The sequence below is a fragment of the Onychomys torridus genome, chromosome 14 (genome assembly GCF_903995425.1).
Source record: "Onychomys torridus chromosome 14, mOncTor1.1, whole genome shotgun sequence".
In the NCBI taxonomy this organism is placed as follows: Eukaryota; Metazoa; Chordata; class Mammalia; order Rodentia; family Cricetidae; genus Onychomys; species Onychomys torridus.
The window spans coordinates 84,107,195-84,122,390 of record NC_050456.1 but is presented as its reverse complement, the minus strand read 5'-3'; the positions used below and the strand labels follow the sequence as shown (position 1 = coordinate 84,122,390).

The window sequence follows — 15,196 nt, the reverse complement described above, 5'->3', positions numbered from 1 at the left end:
CTTCTTGGTACCCTTTACTGGAAAGGTGGTATTTAAGGTCAAAAGATCCACCATAACCAAAAGGCCAAAGTGCCAATGGCCCCTGGGAAAAAAAGCTAAGCTGTCACTTTCAGGGTTGGGGGTCCACAAAAAGGAACAGTGAAACATCCCTGTCACTAGAGTAGGTCTTGTCTGACTCTCCTGACAGATTTGGGATCATACACAGGGCGAGCTCTTAAGGCTGTGCTCACTCCAAGAGCAGAATATTGAGTGCGGGAAGAGGCCTCTGAACTCCACTTTGTATGCAGCAGCTGCAGGCCAGTGAGTACTCCTGAACAAAGAAGCATGCAGCACGAGGATGAAATGTTGGGGGTCACAGCTGCCACTCGGGCTGAGTAAAGTCTCCCATTGTACCCGTTATGAGAGCGTTGGGGTTCAGGATTCCAGGAAATGAGGGGAAAAAACTCAGCGTGCGATTCCTGTTGCGGCGATACGCACTAGGAATTCTTGAGAACGATGGGAATAGCAGTTATCAGATTCGAGGGGGAGAAAAAGAGCTGGAGTGAGCAAAACAAAGAGCGAGTGTGGGCCGCAGTGACTTCATGCCTCACCAATGTCCCGCCCACGCTGAAGCTGTTGCTGCTTCTGCTGCGCTGCGGCTGCTGCTGCTGCCCAGGGCCGCTGCGGCACTTGCTGGCTACCAGAGCAAGGAGCACTGTAACGTGGGGCAGTTTCCTAGCAACTCTCAGCTCGGAGCACACCCAGCCACCTGAAGGCTGGAAGCCCCCACCCGGGGGGGGGGGGCACAGAACTAGAGCACCCCATCCCTGCCTCGCCTCCCTCTCATTCTCTCCGGGTACAGCCCAGGGAGCATCAGCTGCCAGGGTTCTGGGGTGGCCAGACGCCTGAGCCGACTGAGTCCTAAAGGACAAGGGTACGCAACTCCCTCCCGGCAAGGAGAGTGGAACCTCCCCTTCTAGCCGGTTAATCAGCGATGTTGTCTTGCTGGGTGCCTGCGGGCGCAGACCCGGGCTTCTAGGGTGCTGGTGGAGCCGTTCCCCAAGCTGCTGGCACTCGAGCCTCCTCTCCCGCCAATCGGGACGCTGACGCCCTTGGCTTGCTGAGACTAAGTGGAGTTGGCCTCCCTGCCCACCTGTGGAAGAAGCTCGCACCGACAGATGCGCCAGCGACTCCCCTCCCACCCCCTTGGCCTTCTAGCCGTCCCCTCCCACTAATGCAGCATCACCCTGTGAATTACATTAGGGTGGTTTTCCCCCCAGCCTCGGGCTTTGTTTGGGTTTGATTGTGTTTGGCTCTTCGCTAAGCTGATTTATGCAGCAGAGCCCCATCCGCTGGAGAGAAACAAAAGCTCTTTTCTTTGTCCCCAGCGGACTGTGGAGCCCTCAACTCGCTTCGCCGCCGCGGGCCATCGGCTGTCCCAGGAGGTGCTTTTGGTTGAGACCGCGGGGCCGCAGAGCGGAGCTGGGAGGGCCGCTGGGGCCCTGAGATGCAGAGGGCTGCTCAGGCCCGCGTACCTGTGTCGCCTAATCGGAGCCTCTGGGTGGGTCAGACCGGCCTGCAGAAAAGATCCTAAGGATTCTCGGACCGCGGGCCCCAAGGTGCGCCCCCAAGTTGCGAGCGCGCGTCAGGAAAGCGGCCAGGCAGCGGGCACGGGGCGGGCTGCTTTGCATTATGTGCGACTCGGCCCTGGCTTTTCTGACTGCTGCACTGCTCTGCCTGCACAACTGCCATCGAGGTCCTGCCTTGGTTCTCCAGGCGGCCTGGCTGTTTTCACTTGTTCTTGGACTGGGCCAAAGTGGTAAGTTATTTTGCTTTGTTTTCTTCCCTTTTCCCAAAGTCTTGGGCTGCTATTGAGAGCTTCTGGCCTGGGCATCCCTGACAGGTAGGTGCCAGATGTCAGCCCTGGTCAGTCCTGAGACTTAAGGAGGGTGGGTGTGTGGCAAAGTCCTCCATAGAAAAGCCAGGTGTCAAGCATTTCTGTCCTGTAGTGACAGCAATAGTCCATGATACTGCGAAAGAAGTTCTTGAGTTGAGGTTTGGGAAAGAGACTGTAGTATTTACAGAAGCCAGTTTCGGGGTTCAAGTATTTCCGGAGGATATCGCTGTAGAGACTGTGTTCCCCATCTTTTCATCCGGAGCAAGGGGTACAATTCACTAACGACATTGGATCAAGGCTGTGGCTAAGATGATTAATAATGACATGGAGTCTTCCGTTTTTGGTCTATGAAAGAACATACTAGTTTCTTCTATTATAACATTCAGCCTGAGTGAATTAAATACCCTTGAGAAGTATCCATTCATGAGGGTGGGGTGGGGGAAGAACACTGTTGTTGATAAACTTTTGTGGCTAATTGATCCCTCCCTAAATTCAGTCTCTGATACTGAGAGGTCATCTCTCTATAAACCTTACTGTCCTTGTCTGTAAAAGAGATAAAGATAACTGCCTTTCCTAAGTCACAAAGGACAGACAGTTCTAGTCAAATAGTGCATGGGGAGGAGTTTGGGACTTCAGCATGATAGCATTGTATTCTTAGTGACCCATGAAACAAATTAAGCAATAATAACAATTAGAAGTCTAAAGATCAAATTTACCATAAAGGTCAAATATTTATTTTTGCAAATGGAGTCACCATTGCCATACTTTAAGTTTTTTCACTTTCTCTTCTGGTCACTAATCCCTTAAATTTTATTAGAGATTACTATAGCCTCTGAACCTGAGAGAAGTTTTAATTAATAGCCACACTTCTGTTGTAAAACTAAATTTTACTCCTGCACTTTGTTTGAATTGATGTACTGGCTTTGCCTGAAGCTAACTGAAGCAAAAGCTTATATGTAAGTTTATAATGGAAAAATTCAGGAGACTTCTTATAATTGTTGCACATACAGTCAGCAAACATTAGTTATCTGAAACAGAACAAATTAGAGTCAGTTTTTATCTTGTGGTTATTTTGAGATTTATTTATTTCAAAATAAGTGAAACTTAATGCAAAGGAAAGAATCACACTCATTATCAAGTGTCTTTTGAATGGAACATGCATTTGCCACATCAGAGTTTCCACTGAGCATAGTTCCATCCTATGCCAGTAAGTAGTAAAGTGTTCTTTTACTACTAAGAAAGCTATTAAACATTCACACTAGTAAAACAACCAAAATTTATGCCAACAGAATATATTTTGTTCTGAAGAAAGTCTCACCTTTAACATTAGCTAATAATAGAGATTTTAAAAGTTCATTGTGCTTGTAAAGATAAATCAGGTTCCTGTATAATAGCAAGATATTTCCATCCAATGACTATTATTGATTTGAAGCAAGTATTATGAATGGGCTGCCTTGCACCTGCTGACCTGAAAAGTGAATGCTTATCTGAAATCAAAACAAGACATCCTTTCCCCAGCCTCTGTCAATATATAAAGGCTTCTGATGTATACTGACTTACATGGTAGTTAAAAACATGAAAAAAATTAAATTACAGCCAGTACCACTCAGCAAATTAGAGATCAGTATAAACAGCTGTACTTTGTGATATAGCTACAACTCTTAAATTACAGGTCTCTACTGTGCAAATTGAATGCTTAAAGCAGAATAGGAATTTAGGTATCAGTTACAAAAGAAATCTTTTCCCCATGCCCAGTAGTTTACACCAAGAAAATGTTGAGGACAATAAAGCCATACTAAGATAAGACTGTAAGCTACACAAGAAATGCATGACTTTGGCTTTAATTTTTAAAGTACAATTTATACAAATGCATTGGACTTTTAGTAAAGGAGCAGAAGGAGCTGAGGGTGGCTGAATACAGTAGATGGAGCATGCTATGAATGAGATGGAAAGATTTCTTGTGTAGGAAACATTACTTCAGCTTCTTTTAAATTTCTCTCACAGAAACTAATGGGGATTGATACTATTAAAGTCATCAATGCCAACACTAAACTGGTTATTAATGGTTTTCCATTAAATACAAAAATTAGTTAATATTTGAATAGTTATCATAGTAACGCTTTATTTCTACATTTGCTAATTTTAAAAGATTAAAAAGCTCTGTTACCCAATTACATAGCAATAGAAAAATGACACATTTCAAAACTCATAATTTCTTTACAACAAGTGGTAATTGTTATTGCAATGAGATTTAATATTTATTGAGCTATCGGGTTCTTATTATTTCCCATTACAATCAACCAACAGAATGAGCATTGCTTTGTGACAGCAGCATAACTTTCCCTCAAAGAGATTGTCTATGAATATCCCCTCCCTTAGGTTTTATTAGGTGTGTGTGTGTGTGTGCACATGCACTCATATATTCACAGATGCACAGCCTTGTTTTTTGCACGTGTGGGGGTGCACATATGTGTGGGTATGAATGCATGTGGGTGCAAATGCATGTGGAAGCCGGATATTGGTGTCAGAACCATCCTAAATAGCTCTTTCACCTTATTCATTGAAGCAGAGTCTCTCAGTCAAACCAAGAATTCAGATATGGCTAGTCTTGCTAGACAGCTTGTTTCTGGGTATTCTTTCTCCATCTTCCAAGACTGGAATTACAAGCAGGTCAATATGCCAACTGGACATTTGTATGTGGAATTCTGAGGACCTAAACACCTGCCATACAAGCATGTTAACCATTGAATGATCTCATTAGCCCCTAAAATTCTTCAGCTAATTTGGAACAAAAAGCTATTTAAGGGAACCAAAGCTTCATTTGGACAAAGTCCAGTCTTCTATGTCACTTCCATGAAATGTGTCTATATTAATTCTATCTTTAGGCAACAGAGACACTTTGGGGTCTATTTTAAAGTCATCTATGATTGCCTTACATGTGAAAACAAGCAGCTGATATGATTTCAAAAATGTCCCTTCTGTTGAAAGAGTTGCCATGCTTGTTTTCTCCAATGCTTCATCTAACCATGTTGAGCCCTTATGGGAAGGCTTTATTCATCATGTTATGGCTCTGCTCAGCTAAGATCTGATAACTGTCCAGTTGTCAAATCTGATATCCAATCCTTAGTTATCACCCTGCTAGACCTATCATCAATTAAGTTGACAGTGTCCACCCACTAGTTAGCTTCTTAGACCTATGATCTGATTTAACCTCTTTCTCCATTTCTGATTTTGATTCTTGTTCATCCATGAACTTCCATAGCAACAGTAGCTCCAGCATTCTGTCCTCATTTCTCTTATCAATACAGAGACCCCAAGTGAATTAATTCAGCTTTGGGGTTTTATATTGTGTTACTATGATGACACCACCCAGATGTCTATTTCCAGTCTTGCCCTCTTTTTGGCTTTCCAGAGGAGACAGCAAACTGTCTATTCAACATCCCTATTGTGTGCCTAAAGACAAAAATTGATCCCTATATATTTAAAACCAAATGCCTAATTTTCTCCCCTAAACTTGCCCCTTTCACATTCTGTCAATTCAGTAAGTAATGAGTCAGACTCTTGGTAGTTCAAACTAACACTTCGTAGCATCTTTGATCATCTATTTCTGTCACATTGCACAGTCCACCACATCGCTATCATAAAGATGCACATTAGCTCTTGTCACTCCTCCACTTTGAACTCTACATAGTTGTCATCTGTCATGAATTAAAGGCCAAGTTTTAGACTCTATAACACCGGCCCTCTATATGTTCCTCTCTGATTTGGTTCTAGAAACACTGATCCTCGCTGTCTGTGGAGGCACAAGGCATGGTCCTACTCCCTTGCTCTATGCCCTGTCACTGAAATGCTCCTGCCTGAGCTGTATTACTTCTTTCTCACCCCCTTTCTTCTCAGTGTCTAGCAAGCATTACCCTATCAGAGAGGATGTCTCTGTGTTTCCTTTGGACCCTGTCTAATCCTGCATTCTGCAAATTTTACTTCCACAGTCCTTATTACCTTGTGTTATATTATATGTGTTTGTTTGTTGTCCTTCTCTCTTTCTAGTCCCACAACTAGAATACTGCTAAGGACAGGAAGCATTTTCTTCTTTTTCTGAAAAACACCATCCATATATATACCTACACACACTTGCAGAAGAATCAAAGTAGAAAAATAGGGATATGCTGCTTCTAGATTGAGTCTCCAGTGAGTCCTTCTTTATTTCAAGGCAGGATTAACTCACTTTCTCTTCCTGTAACAAATAGATGTACTTCAAAGTCAAGTTCTAATACATTTAATAGAAAACAGAGATCTTCTTCTAGAGAAAAAGTTCTTTCAAAATTTGTAAAAATGGGAAGAAAGCTGACCTAGGTTATACAGTTTCTTGATTGGGGAAAAGGTGCTCCAATTTAAAAACAAAAACAAACAAAACAAACAAACAAACAAAAAAAAACTGAATCACTCACATAGCCTGACTTTTTGTTTAGGAAAACTATAAAATCCATAGGCTATGTTCAGGTAATAAAGCCATGTGGAGAATCTTAAAAGGAAAACTGACCATGTAGCAGAATTTCTTAGAATACATTTGCCAGCTGATCATTTTTAGATGTATGTTTAAATTTGAAAGATATAGTATTATTTAATTGTGAATATATATGCCTGCCAAGCTAATTATGCCTTAATTATGAAGTGAAAAACAAATTAGTTGGCATCAAAATAAGCCACGAACAGTCAACAGATATAGTTCATGAAGGGAAGGGAAACTTTCCAATAGGATTTGGATAGGCAATCAAGGTAGGCATGGTAGTTTCCACTCCAACTGGGTATTTTATGAGTTCAGAAATATGATGTAAAACACTATGTTGACTTCCCAATTTTTTACATACTGCTATTTTAAATAAAACTTCCTTACAGAAAACACAGCATGTGAGATAATCTGGTCTTTGTTCTTTACATTTACAGACTTTTGGACTTCTACTGGTTAAATCTGGTAAGATAGGTATAAATAGTCTGGTGTTAAATTCCTCACTTTGCTAACAGACAGTCTCCCTTGGGTCCTTTTATGGACTACTGAAATGGAGGGTTCTGTTTTGATCTAAGCTTTTAAAACTTTAACAAATAAGTTCACCCCCTCTATAGACATCATCCAGTTTCCTTGAAACTCAATAAACTATTTACCTTTGGTGAGTCTTTGTTTGGGCTTTCCAAGAAGAGATGCACACATCATCTTCCCTGCTATATCTGCAGCCACCGCAGAGCTTATCTTGTTCCTGCCATGATAACTTTATAGTAACTGATATAAAAACTCTTATGATATACTTGAATGTTCCTTGCCAGACTGACATGAGGATATCTTTCTGTGCATCCATTGAATAACCAAACAGCTTCTCCCCAATGTTCCTATATTTGCTCAATCCTTCTTGTTCTTAAAACTCTAGTTTCTGCTGCTGTGCAAGTTGATGCTTCTTAAACGCTGCCAGCAGACTATGAGGTCCTGTGAAGGTTCTCCAAGTATATATTACATTCTCTGAATTACATACTAGCTGTATCATAAAATAGACCATAGGAAAGAACAACATTTTATAATAATATATTTGGCTATATAAAGCTGAAGTATTGAATTTAAAGGCTACCCAATTAAAATCTTTAAGAATGATATCTTAAAGATGCCATTTGTTGCCTGGCAGTGGTGACAGATGCCTTTAATCTCAGCACACAGGAGGCAGAAGCAGGTAGATCTCTGTGAATTCAAGGCCTGCCTGGTATACAGAGAGAGTTCCAGGACAGTCAGGGCTACACAGAGAAATCCTGTCTTGAAAAATAAACAAACAAAAAGGATATGTTTGTCATTTGAGCTCCCATTCTCTGCCACACATTTTTCTAAATGATTCAATGCATTTATTAAATATTCATAACATTGTGAGAAAAGTGAATTTATAATCCCTACTTTTGAAAGGAGTATGGACATAGAAGGAGATGAATAATGTTTATATTTTATAACACATAGCCAGTGTGAGGAGAGCCAGGATTTGAATTCCTTTACATGGCTTCACAATTTCTTAAGGAAATTTCTGGGTGTTATACAATTATGTCTGTCACACATGCCCCACCTGGTGAGCCCTTGGGCACCTCCATAGTGTGAGTAATGTAGGACTCTGCTGCCTGTGCACAGCAATCACAGAGAGAGGACTTTGATTTTAGGATCATGGTATCTTTGAAACATGCATCCTGGGGAAGCTCCCAGTTAACCCCAGGTCACTGCATGTACACCTCACTATGAAAAGGTTTCTTGTGTATGAGTGATGAAGCAAGAGAAAACAAGTGGCTTAGTGGGGAGCACCCTGTTGTAAAGTCCTTCCTTGGGGTCCCTTAGCTTTCTACTGTGTCACTAACGTGTAAGAGTTGCTACTAGAGGGAGGAAAGACAAGAAGGAAAAGAATGAGCATCCCAGGTCAATAAAAAGTACCTACTGGGAAAATCTATGACGCTGTCAGACTACTGACCAACTCAGACCTGATCATGCTTCTAACTGCTTATAGCCAGTGTGTTACAATGTGGCTATAACCCACTTTGTATATTCATATCATTTTTTTTACCCCATGCACATTCACTAACTTGGACACTCCATTGGCTGTTAATGATTTTCAGCAATTCTTCATGTCTGGCAAGATGGGTCACTCAGAGCCTGGCATTTCAGTGTATGCTAAGCTCAAGGCACATGCTGCTCTGCTTTCCTCACACAGGTTCAATGCTGAGAGAACCAGGGCTCTGTTTTAAGCACTGGGAACACAGAGCAGAACAAAGGCCTGCTTCAGGAGATTTGCCTTCCAATTGAGGAAGAAAAGCCTAAGTATGTGTGTGCATCTGGGAGAGGGAGAGAGAAAGAGTTTAAAAAGAAGACTGCTCTCTCTCTCTCTCTCTCTCTCTCTCTCTCTCTCTCTCTCTCTCACACACACACACACACACACACACACACACACTATCTCATGCACACTCACACACATACATACATACATATACACACACACACTATCTTATACACACACTCACACACACATGCTATTTCATATACATACACACACACTTTTCTTATTCTGTAACATTAAGTTTATTTGATTTTTTTAAAGATTCACTTAATACATTCTGCAGTTTAGCTTCTTGGGGAAAACATGAAATGGAATATATGTTAGCATTTTCAAGGTGATAACTATAATGTTTTTTTTTCTTTTTTGAAAAAAATTTTGAATGAATGAGAAAGTAGCATAAGGTTGATACCAAATAAGATAAAAATAAAATGAAGATTGATACTGAATAAAATAATTAAATTTCAATAGGGATTCTTAACATGTTTCTCAACATGGGGATTTTTGTCCATCATGATCTCTTTAAAGTGGCCTTGCCTTTCTCAGTAGATAGAGAAAACCTGGCTAGGCCATCACTACAAGAGCTCCTGAAGCAATCTCATTCTTTATGACCTTTGTAAACATTCTACTCAAATTCCACCATGGCTTTCCATTACCTTCAGGCTCCTCAGCTGGGTGGCATACAGATTCCCTCCAGAAGACCAAAAGTCCAATGCCCTCTGCTTTGTTTATGCCCTGCCGCCACTCCTACCATGACCTCCCTGACAGGATATACTATGCCTGCTGATTCTGTAACCAGAGCTGGGCACACAGTAGGTCCAATAAATAATTTGAAATAAGTCACACTGAATAACATAAGAATACTGAGCAGTTTTGAAGGCAGCCAAACCCCACTCAGTTATGACCTTTACATGAACTACAGAATGAGAGTTTCTTCTAAAAGCTAAGACTCTGCATTCTTGAATCTTAACTACTTAAGTTTGTTCTTCCTTAATAACTTCTCTCACACTTTGAATGGTTGGTAAGATGAGGATGAAAAGATAAGTACAAAAAGGAGTAAATACACAAAGTATTCTCATCCACTTGACCATTATGCAGGCTTTTATTAAGCCTTTAGAGTCATGACAAGTACTACACTGAGCTTTAGAATTAAGGGTAAGAATAGTTGAGATTTGTGAAGGATTTCTACAGGCCAGGAGGCCTCTAATGCATGTGATGTGAAAACTTACTATCTCCTTAATGTTACAGCCCTCTGAGCTGGAGGAAGTTACCGGATAACTTGTGAAAGTTCTCTTAGCTAATAAGTAATGGAAACAGAATTTAAAGCTGGTTTTTACTCAGCACTCTGAATTACCATCATAGACTGCCATCTACAGGGGAGTGTAGTTCCTCCCTGACTTTGTGACACCTAGTTCTAGTCTCTTCTGGTTATTCCCCAAGCAGGCATAAATAGTCCATGGAAGGTGTCCTTTCTGTCAGTTGCTTCTAGATTATTTCTAAACTTCTTGACCTAAGAGCCACAAGCTGTTTTCTGGGCATTCTTTCTGAGGGTAACTGCTCCTGTGTCAAGTTCAAGACAAACATGCCCAAATGTGGCTGATGGAAACAAGACAGAGTTTAGACACACAGGCTGCAGTTTCCATGCAAGTATATGGCTGCCTCTTTGCATTGCAGAATGATTCTAGGGCTGGGAGGGAAAAAGATGGATCCTGGACTGGAGGTTAAAGGAGTTATACACTGCCAAGTTCCTAACCAGAAGACAAAACTCTGTGTTAACTTTGCATCACTTTGATAAAACACCTTGGAGAAATAAACTGTGGAGAGTAAAGATCCAATTTGTCTTAAGGCTCCAGAGGTTTCAGTTGGGATTTGGCTGAATTCAATCTCTTTAAACAGCTGAGGCAGGCTACCACACCAGTGGAAACCTGCAGCAGAGGAGAGTGCTCACCTCATGGTAGCCATGATGCAGGATGAGAGGGGGAAAGAAAAGATGATGCTGGGGTGGAGGTAGAGAAGGGCAGGAGCATGCTTTTGAACAAGGACAGGAACAAGATCTTCCTTTCTTCAAGGACAAGTGACCTACTTCCTTCAAACAGGCTCTGCCTCCTAATGGTCCATTCAGATATGAATACTTCAATGGATTAGCCCATTGATAAGATTAGAACCCTCATGATCCAATCATTACTCAGAATCTCACCTCTGAACTATTGCATTAAGGACCAAGCCTTTAGCATGTGAGTCTTAAAAGGACATTTAATATCCAAACAACAATGAACTTCTTTGACTTATTATTTCTTATTCTAGTTTGCAAGTATTAAATACTTGGCCTTGTTCTGCCTATTGCTGTTTGTACTCTGGCCTTGGCCTTGAAAAGTTAGGGCAGACTTGGCTAATAGTTTAAATATTATTGGAGAACAGGACAGACAAGAATAGTACCAGAGTAAAGTGCAGAAGGACTCCTTCACATCAAAGGGCTTTTATATTTCCCTATTTTCAGTAAACTTCAAGATATGAACTGAGTTTTACCCTCTTGCAAATAGCATGCCTGTAAGAGTCAGTGTCATGCATGGTCTTACATTAGTTTTACTTTTTATTTCCTGTTATTAATTTAAAATATATCAAGAAAGATCTTTTTATTCACATGAATAAGCTAAATTATCCAGCTGCATATAGTTAATATCCATAAGAGAATGAACATGTAGTAAATGCCATACTACTTTCATAGAGTAAAGAGACTATTTTTCACTTCAAAAATCAGCATTGATGTCACCTTATTTTGGCATTCACAGTAAGTAAACCAGCAGAATTTATAGTCAAACGAAACTGTAGTGAAAGTAAAAATGGCATCCAGTGGGATTTTATACATTAGTTAAGATGAGCCCATCTTTCAACAAGAGCAAGAATAAGTTCTTGCTAGAAACATATGATACTAAACAGACACATTCAAATTATCTCACTAAATTATTTTTAAAGGTCCCAATTAACTTAGGAAGTAAAATGAAAATCATTGACATAAAATTACAAAATAAATTATAATGGTATTATTATGTATATTCTTTAATTTTCATTAAATTTAAACAAGTTTTGCACTTATTTATTGGGGGTATGTGTATGTGTGTGGTCACCCATGCTATGGTGTGAGTTTGGAGGTCAGAGGACCACTTGAGCAAGTCCTTTCTAGCCTTCCACCATGTGGGTTCCAAGTATTGAACTCAGTTGTCAGACTTTCCTGCTCCACGTGTATATTTTCAAGACAAGTTTAAACGATGTTTTTTTATGAATGGTATTTTTTGAGGTACTTAAAGTTAACATTTTAGAACAGGATATAAGCTTTTAAGAATTAGCCTTTCATTTTGATCTCAGCAACGAGCCACTTATCATTCCTATAAGTAGTTAAGAAATGTTAACTCTTTTTACAAGGCGTTTAATTGTTGTTTTGTTTTGCCTGGATAATATTGAATTTGTCAAAGAGTCTGTTGTTATTCTAAGTATTGGTGCAGTTTGATTGGCCTAGAGTGTTGCCAAATACATCCCATGCCCAATAATGAAATATGAAGCAGAAGTAGCTAGGGAGGGCTGGGTTAAGCCAGAGGCCCTGGATGGGTGTAAGCCTGGAAGTGTGGGAAGAAAGGATAATATAGACAGAGGGATGGGACATTAGACACAGGTCAACCTGTTGAAGTGTGCCAAACATGTCCTGCTAGGTATAGAAGATGTACACTAGATTATTTTCATGTTTTGAATAGCTTTGTTTGGACACTTTGGATTTATACTTATATTTCAAGATATGCTGATGCAAAACTAAGCCACCTGATCTGTGTTCCCTTGCCTTGAATTGAATGACAAGTATCTTTCCAGGAAGGAGCATTTTGCCTGACCTCAGAGAGGACTCTTCAGTAACTCTGGCAGGTATTGAGTACTGGGGAGAAGGGGAGCTTCTTGCAGAATGAGTGATTACATTTATCCTACAAGGGGGCTTTTGAATATTTAGAAATCTAAAAAGGAAAGTAATTAAAATAAAAACTTTAGTTTCTTTAAAAGAAGATTGACAGAACGTACCTTGTGGTGTGCCACACTGGGGGTGCCTTTCCCTAAGTCATGCTAGAGAGAAGTTGAAAAGCCAGGATGGCTTTGCCTAGTCATGTAAGGTATTCATTGACTGCTGGAGAACAAAGAACACAAGAAAGTAATAGAATGGGCATGGATTGCTGTAGAACTGGCTGTTCTAGTTAGAAACAAAGAAGTCATTGTAGCAAGCTTTATTGTTGGCAGAGAAAAAAAGATGGAGCCAGTCTCCCTTAGTACAAGGCATACCTCCCAAGGTATTTCTCTCCATCTTTTTGTACATTTGGTTTGAATTTTTGTAACAAATTAAAACAAGAATATTATAATTTGCAAAAGACAACTCTGTACAAATGATGAACACTTAGAGAAAACTTATTCTGGAAGGTTAACACTGAAAACAACAAAGCAGATGAACACACATTACAGATAAAAGTCAGTTCCAGGAATCCTGAGTTTGGTTTTTAAAAGTCACTTTACTGTTGTGTTAGTGCTGATCTTTAATCCCAGCACTCAGGAGGCAGAGGCAGAAGTATCTCTATGAATTTAAGGCCAGTTAGGTCTACAAGCTGCAGGTTGGCTGAGGCTACACAGTGAGATCCTGTCTCATAAAAGGCTAGAAAAACAAATCAACCAAATAACAAAAAAGGTCCTTTGCAATGATCATTTCAATTCCAGCCAGCTCTAGTGACAGTCCAGAGGTAAAGTCTAAAATATATGGTCACAATACCAGACCCCTGAGTTCGTGATTAAAAAAATATAAGGATTAAATTATTATCATCATTAATTAATGGGATGCTGTAAATATGATGCTATGTAGAGAATTAAGACCATACAGGGTTTAGTGCCATCTTATGGGCCTGAAAAAATGTAGGAGAATAGGAAGGGACTCCTGAGAGTTCTACATGCTTTGTTGAAGCCAGTGTAGGACATCTGGAGAATGAGTTCCAGTATTTCCTGGCTAAGTCCCCAACATGACAATATACAAGTCCAAGACTGATCTTGTCCTCTTGGAGGTCAACACAACACCAATACCAGAGTCCACTGCTCTTTGAGACAGAAGAAACAGAATTACCTGGTGAGATAGAGGGTGATGTATGAATATTATAGAAAAAGCAGACGTCAAGGCTTTGGAGGGAAATTCTACCTCCCAGAGATGTATGGCTTTGAAAAATAAATAGGCAAGTACTGCTTCTGACTGGACTCCTGAGCAGGGAGGATATGTCTGGTCAGAACTATCACTGGACTTAACATTCTTCCTCACAAATATACATCTTAACTTTTTTCTAGAGGCCACAAACTGTTTTCTTTCTGCACTACAAAATTATAATTCTTTAGGCTTAACTTTTGTGCAGAATACAGGCGTTCTTGATCCTGTGTGGTTACTAGGTATTTCTGTGTTATGTTAAGGGACACTTAGCAAAAAATTGCAGCAGATCATATAAAGCTGCTATAATCTCAGAGAGCCTATAAATATAAATCATCAGTCTGTGAGAATCTTTATTAAAGACATTTATTGGCAAGCAAGGAATGAAATGTCCTGAAAAAAATCACAAGAAATACAAAAGTATTTCAATTTTTAGAGGCCTTCTTCTAGCCAAATGTCACTCTATACATGGCTGTCCTAGAAAGAGTCTGGGTCACAATAATTTCACCTTCAATAGTGCATAGTCACTTTTGTAGAGCTTTGATGATGCTGGTAAGTCATCCAGAATGGTGTAAATGAGTTGGTCATAGAAATCCAGGTTCCTGGATACTGCCTCCTGAACCAGTGACTTTTACAGGTGATGGGGCATCAGCACTGGAAGAATGGCAGGAAATCCTAGACTCCAGATTTTACTAGTCACATGCAAACTCATGTCATAAGAGGCCTTTATCCATTTCCCCTCTGAATTGTTTTTATATCAAAGTAAACTGTCATAAAGTTCAGGACGCCTCTGATTGTCCGTGAGGAAACGATTAAATAACTGTGGGCATTCTTAATCTGAGTGGGGGAATATAGAATCCTATAAACTCCATTTGTGTGTCATTTACTTGGTAATATAGCAGAGTGTTCCAGACCAAAAAAAGTAAATAAAAACAGCTATATCTGCATGGACCTATGAGTCTGAGTAGTTAAGGAGACAATCTATAGTCTTATCATAGTGAACAAGTAGCTGCTATATTGCCCACTCAAATATGATTTTGAATCTTGGAGCCTTAGGCAGAAGCATTAGGTTTGAAACCTGAAAATAGGCCAGTAGGTGTTCAAAACAGAAAAGACCTGAGGTTTGAGAGGAATCTCATCAATCAGAGATTAAATGTGAGGTTCTAGATATGGGGAGTCATTTCATGTCTCTGAACAGGCTGCTGCTGTTGTGTGGTCTGGTATAAATCCTAGCCCAGCCTTAGCAATAGGGTGTGATTTTTCACA

The 15,196-nt window shown here is 40.2% G+C and overlaps 1 protein-coding gene across 2 annotated transcripts in view; it reads left to right on the top strand.

The window, feature by feature from the left end:
• The first annotated feature begins 674 nt into the window (after positions 1-674).
• Positions 675-15,196, top strand: part of Itgb8 (integrin subunit beta 8) — an 81,889-nt gene continuing 67,367 nt past the window's right edge. The window contains exons 1-2 of one of the 2 annotated variants that reach the window (XM_036205816.1): positions 675-913; positions 1,368-1,798. In XM_036205816.1, coding sequence (XP_036061709.1) covers positions 1,672-1,798 — 127 coding nt within the window. In that variant the 5' untranslated portion in view covers positions 675-913; positions 1,368-1,671. The other variant, XM_036205814.1, reaches the window with a different exon arrangement.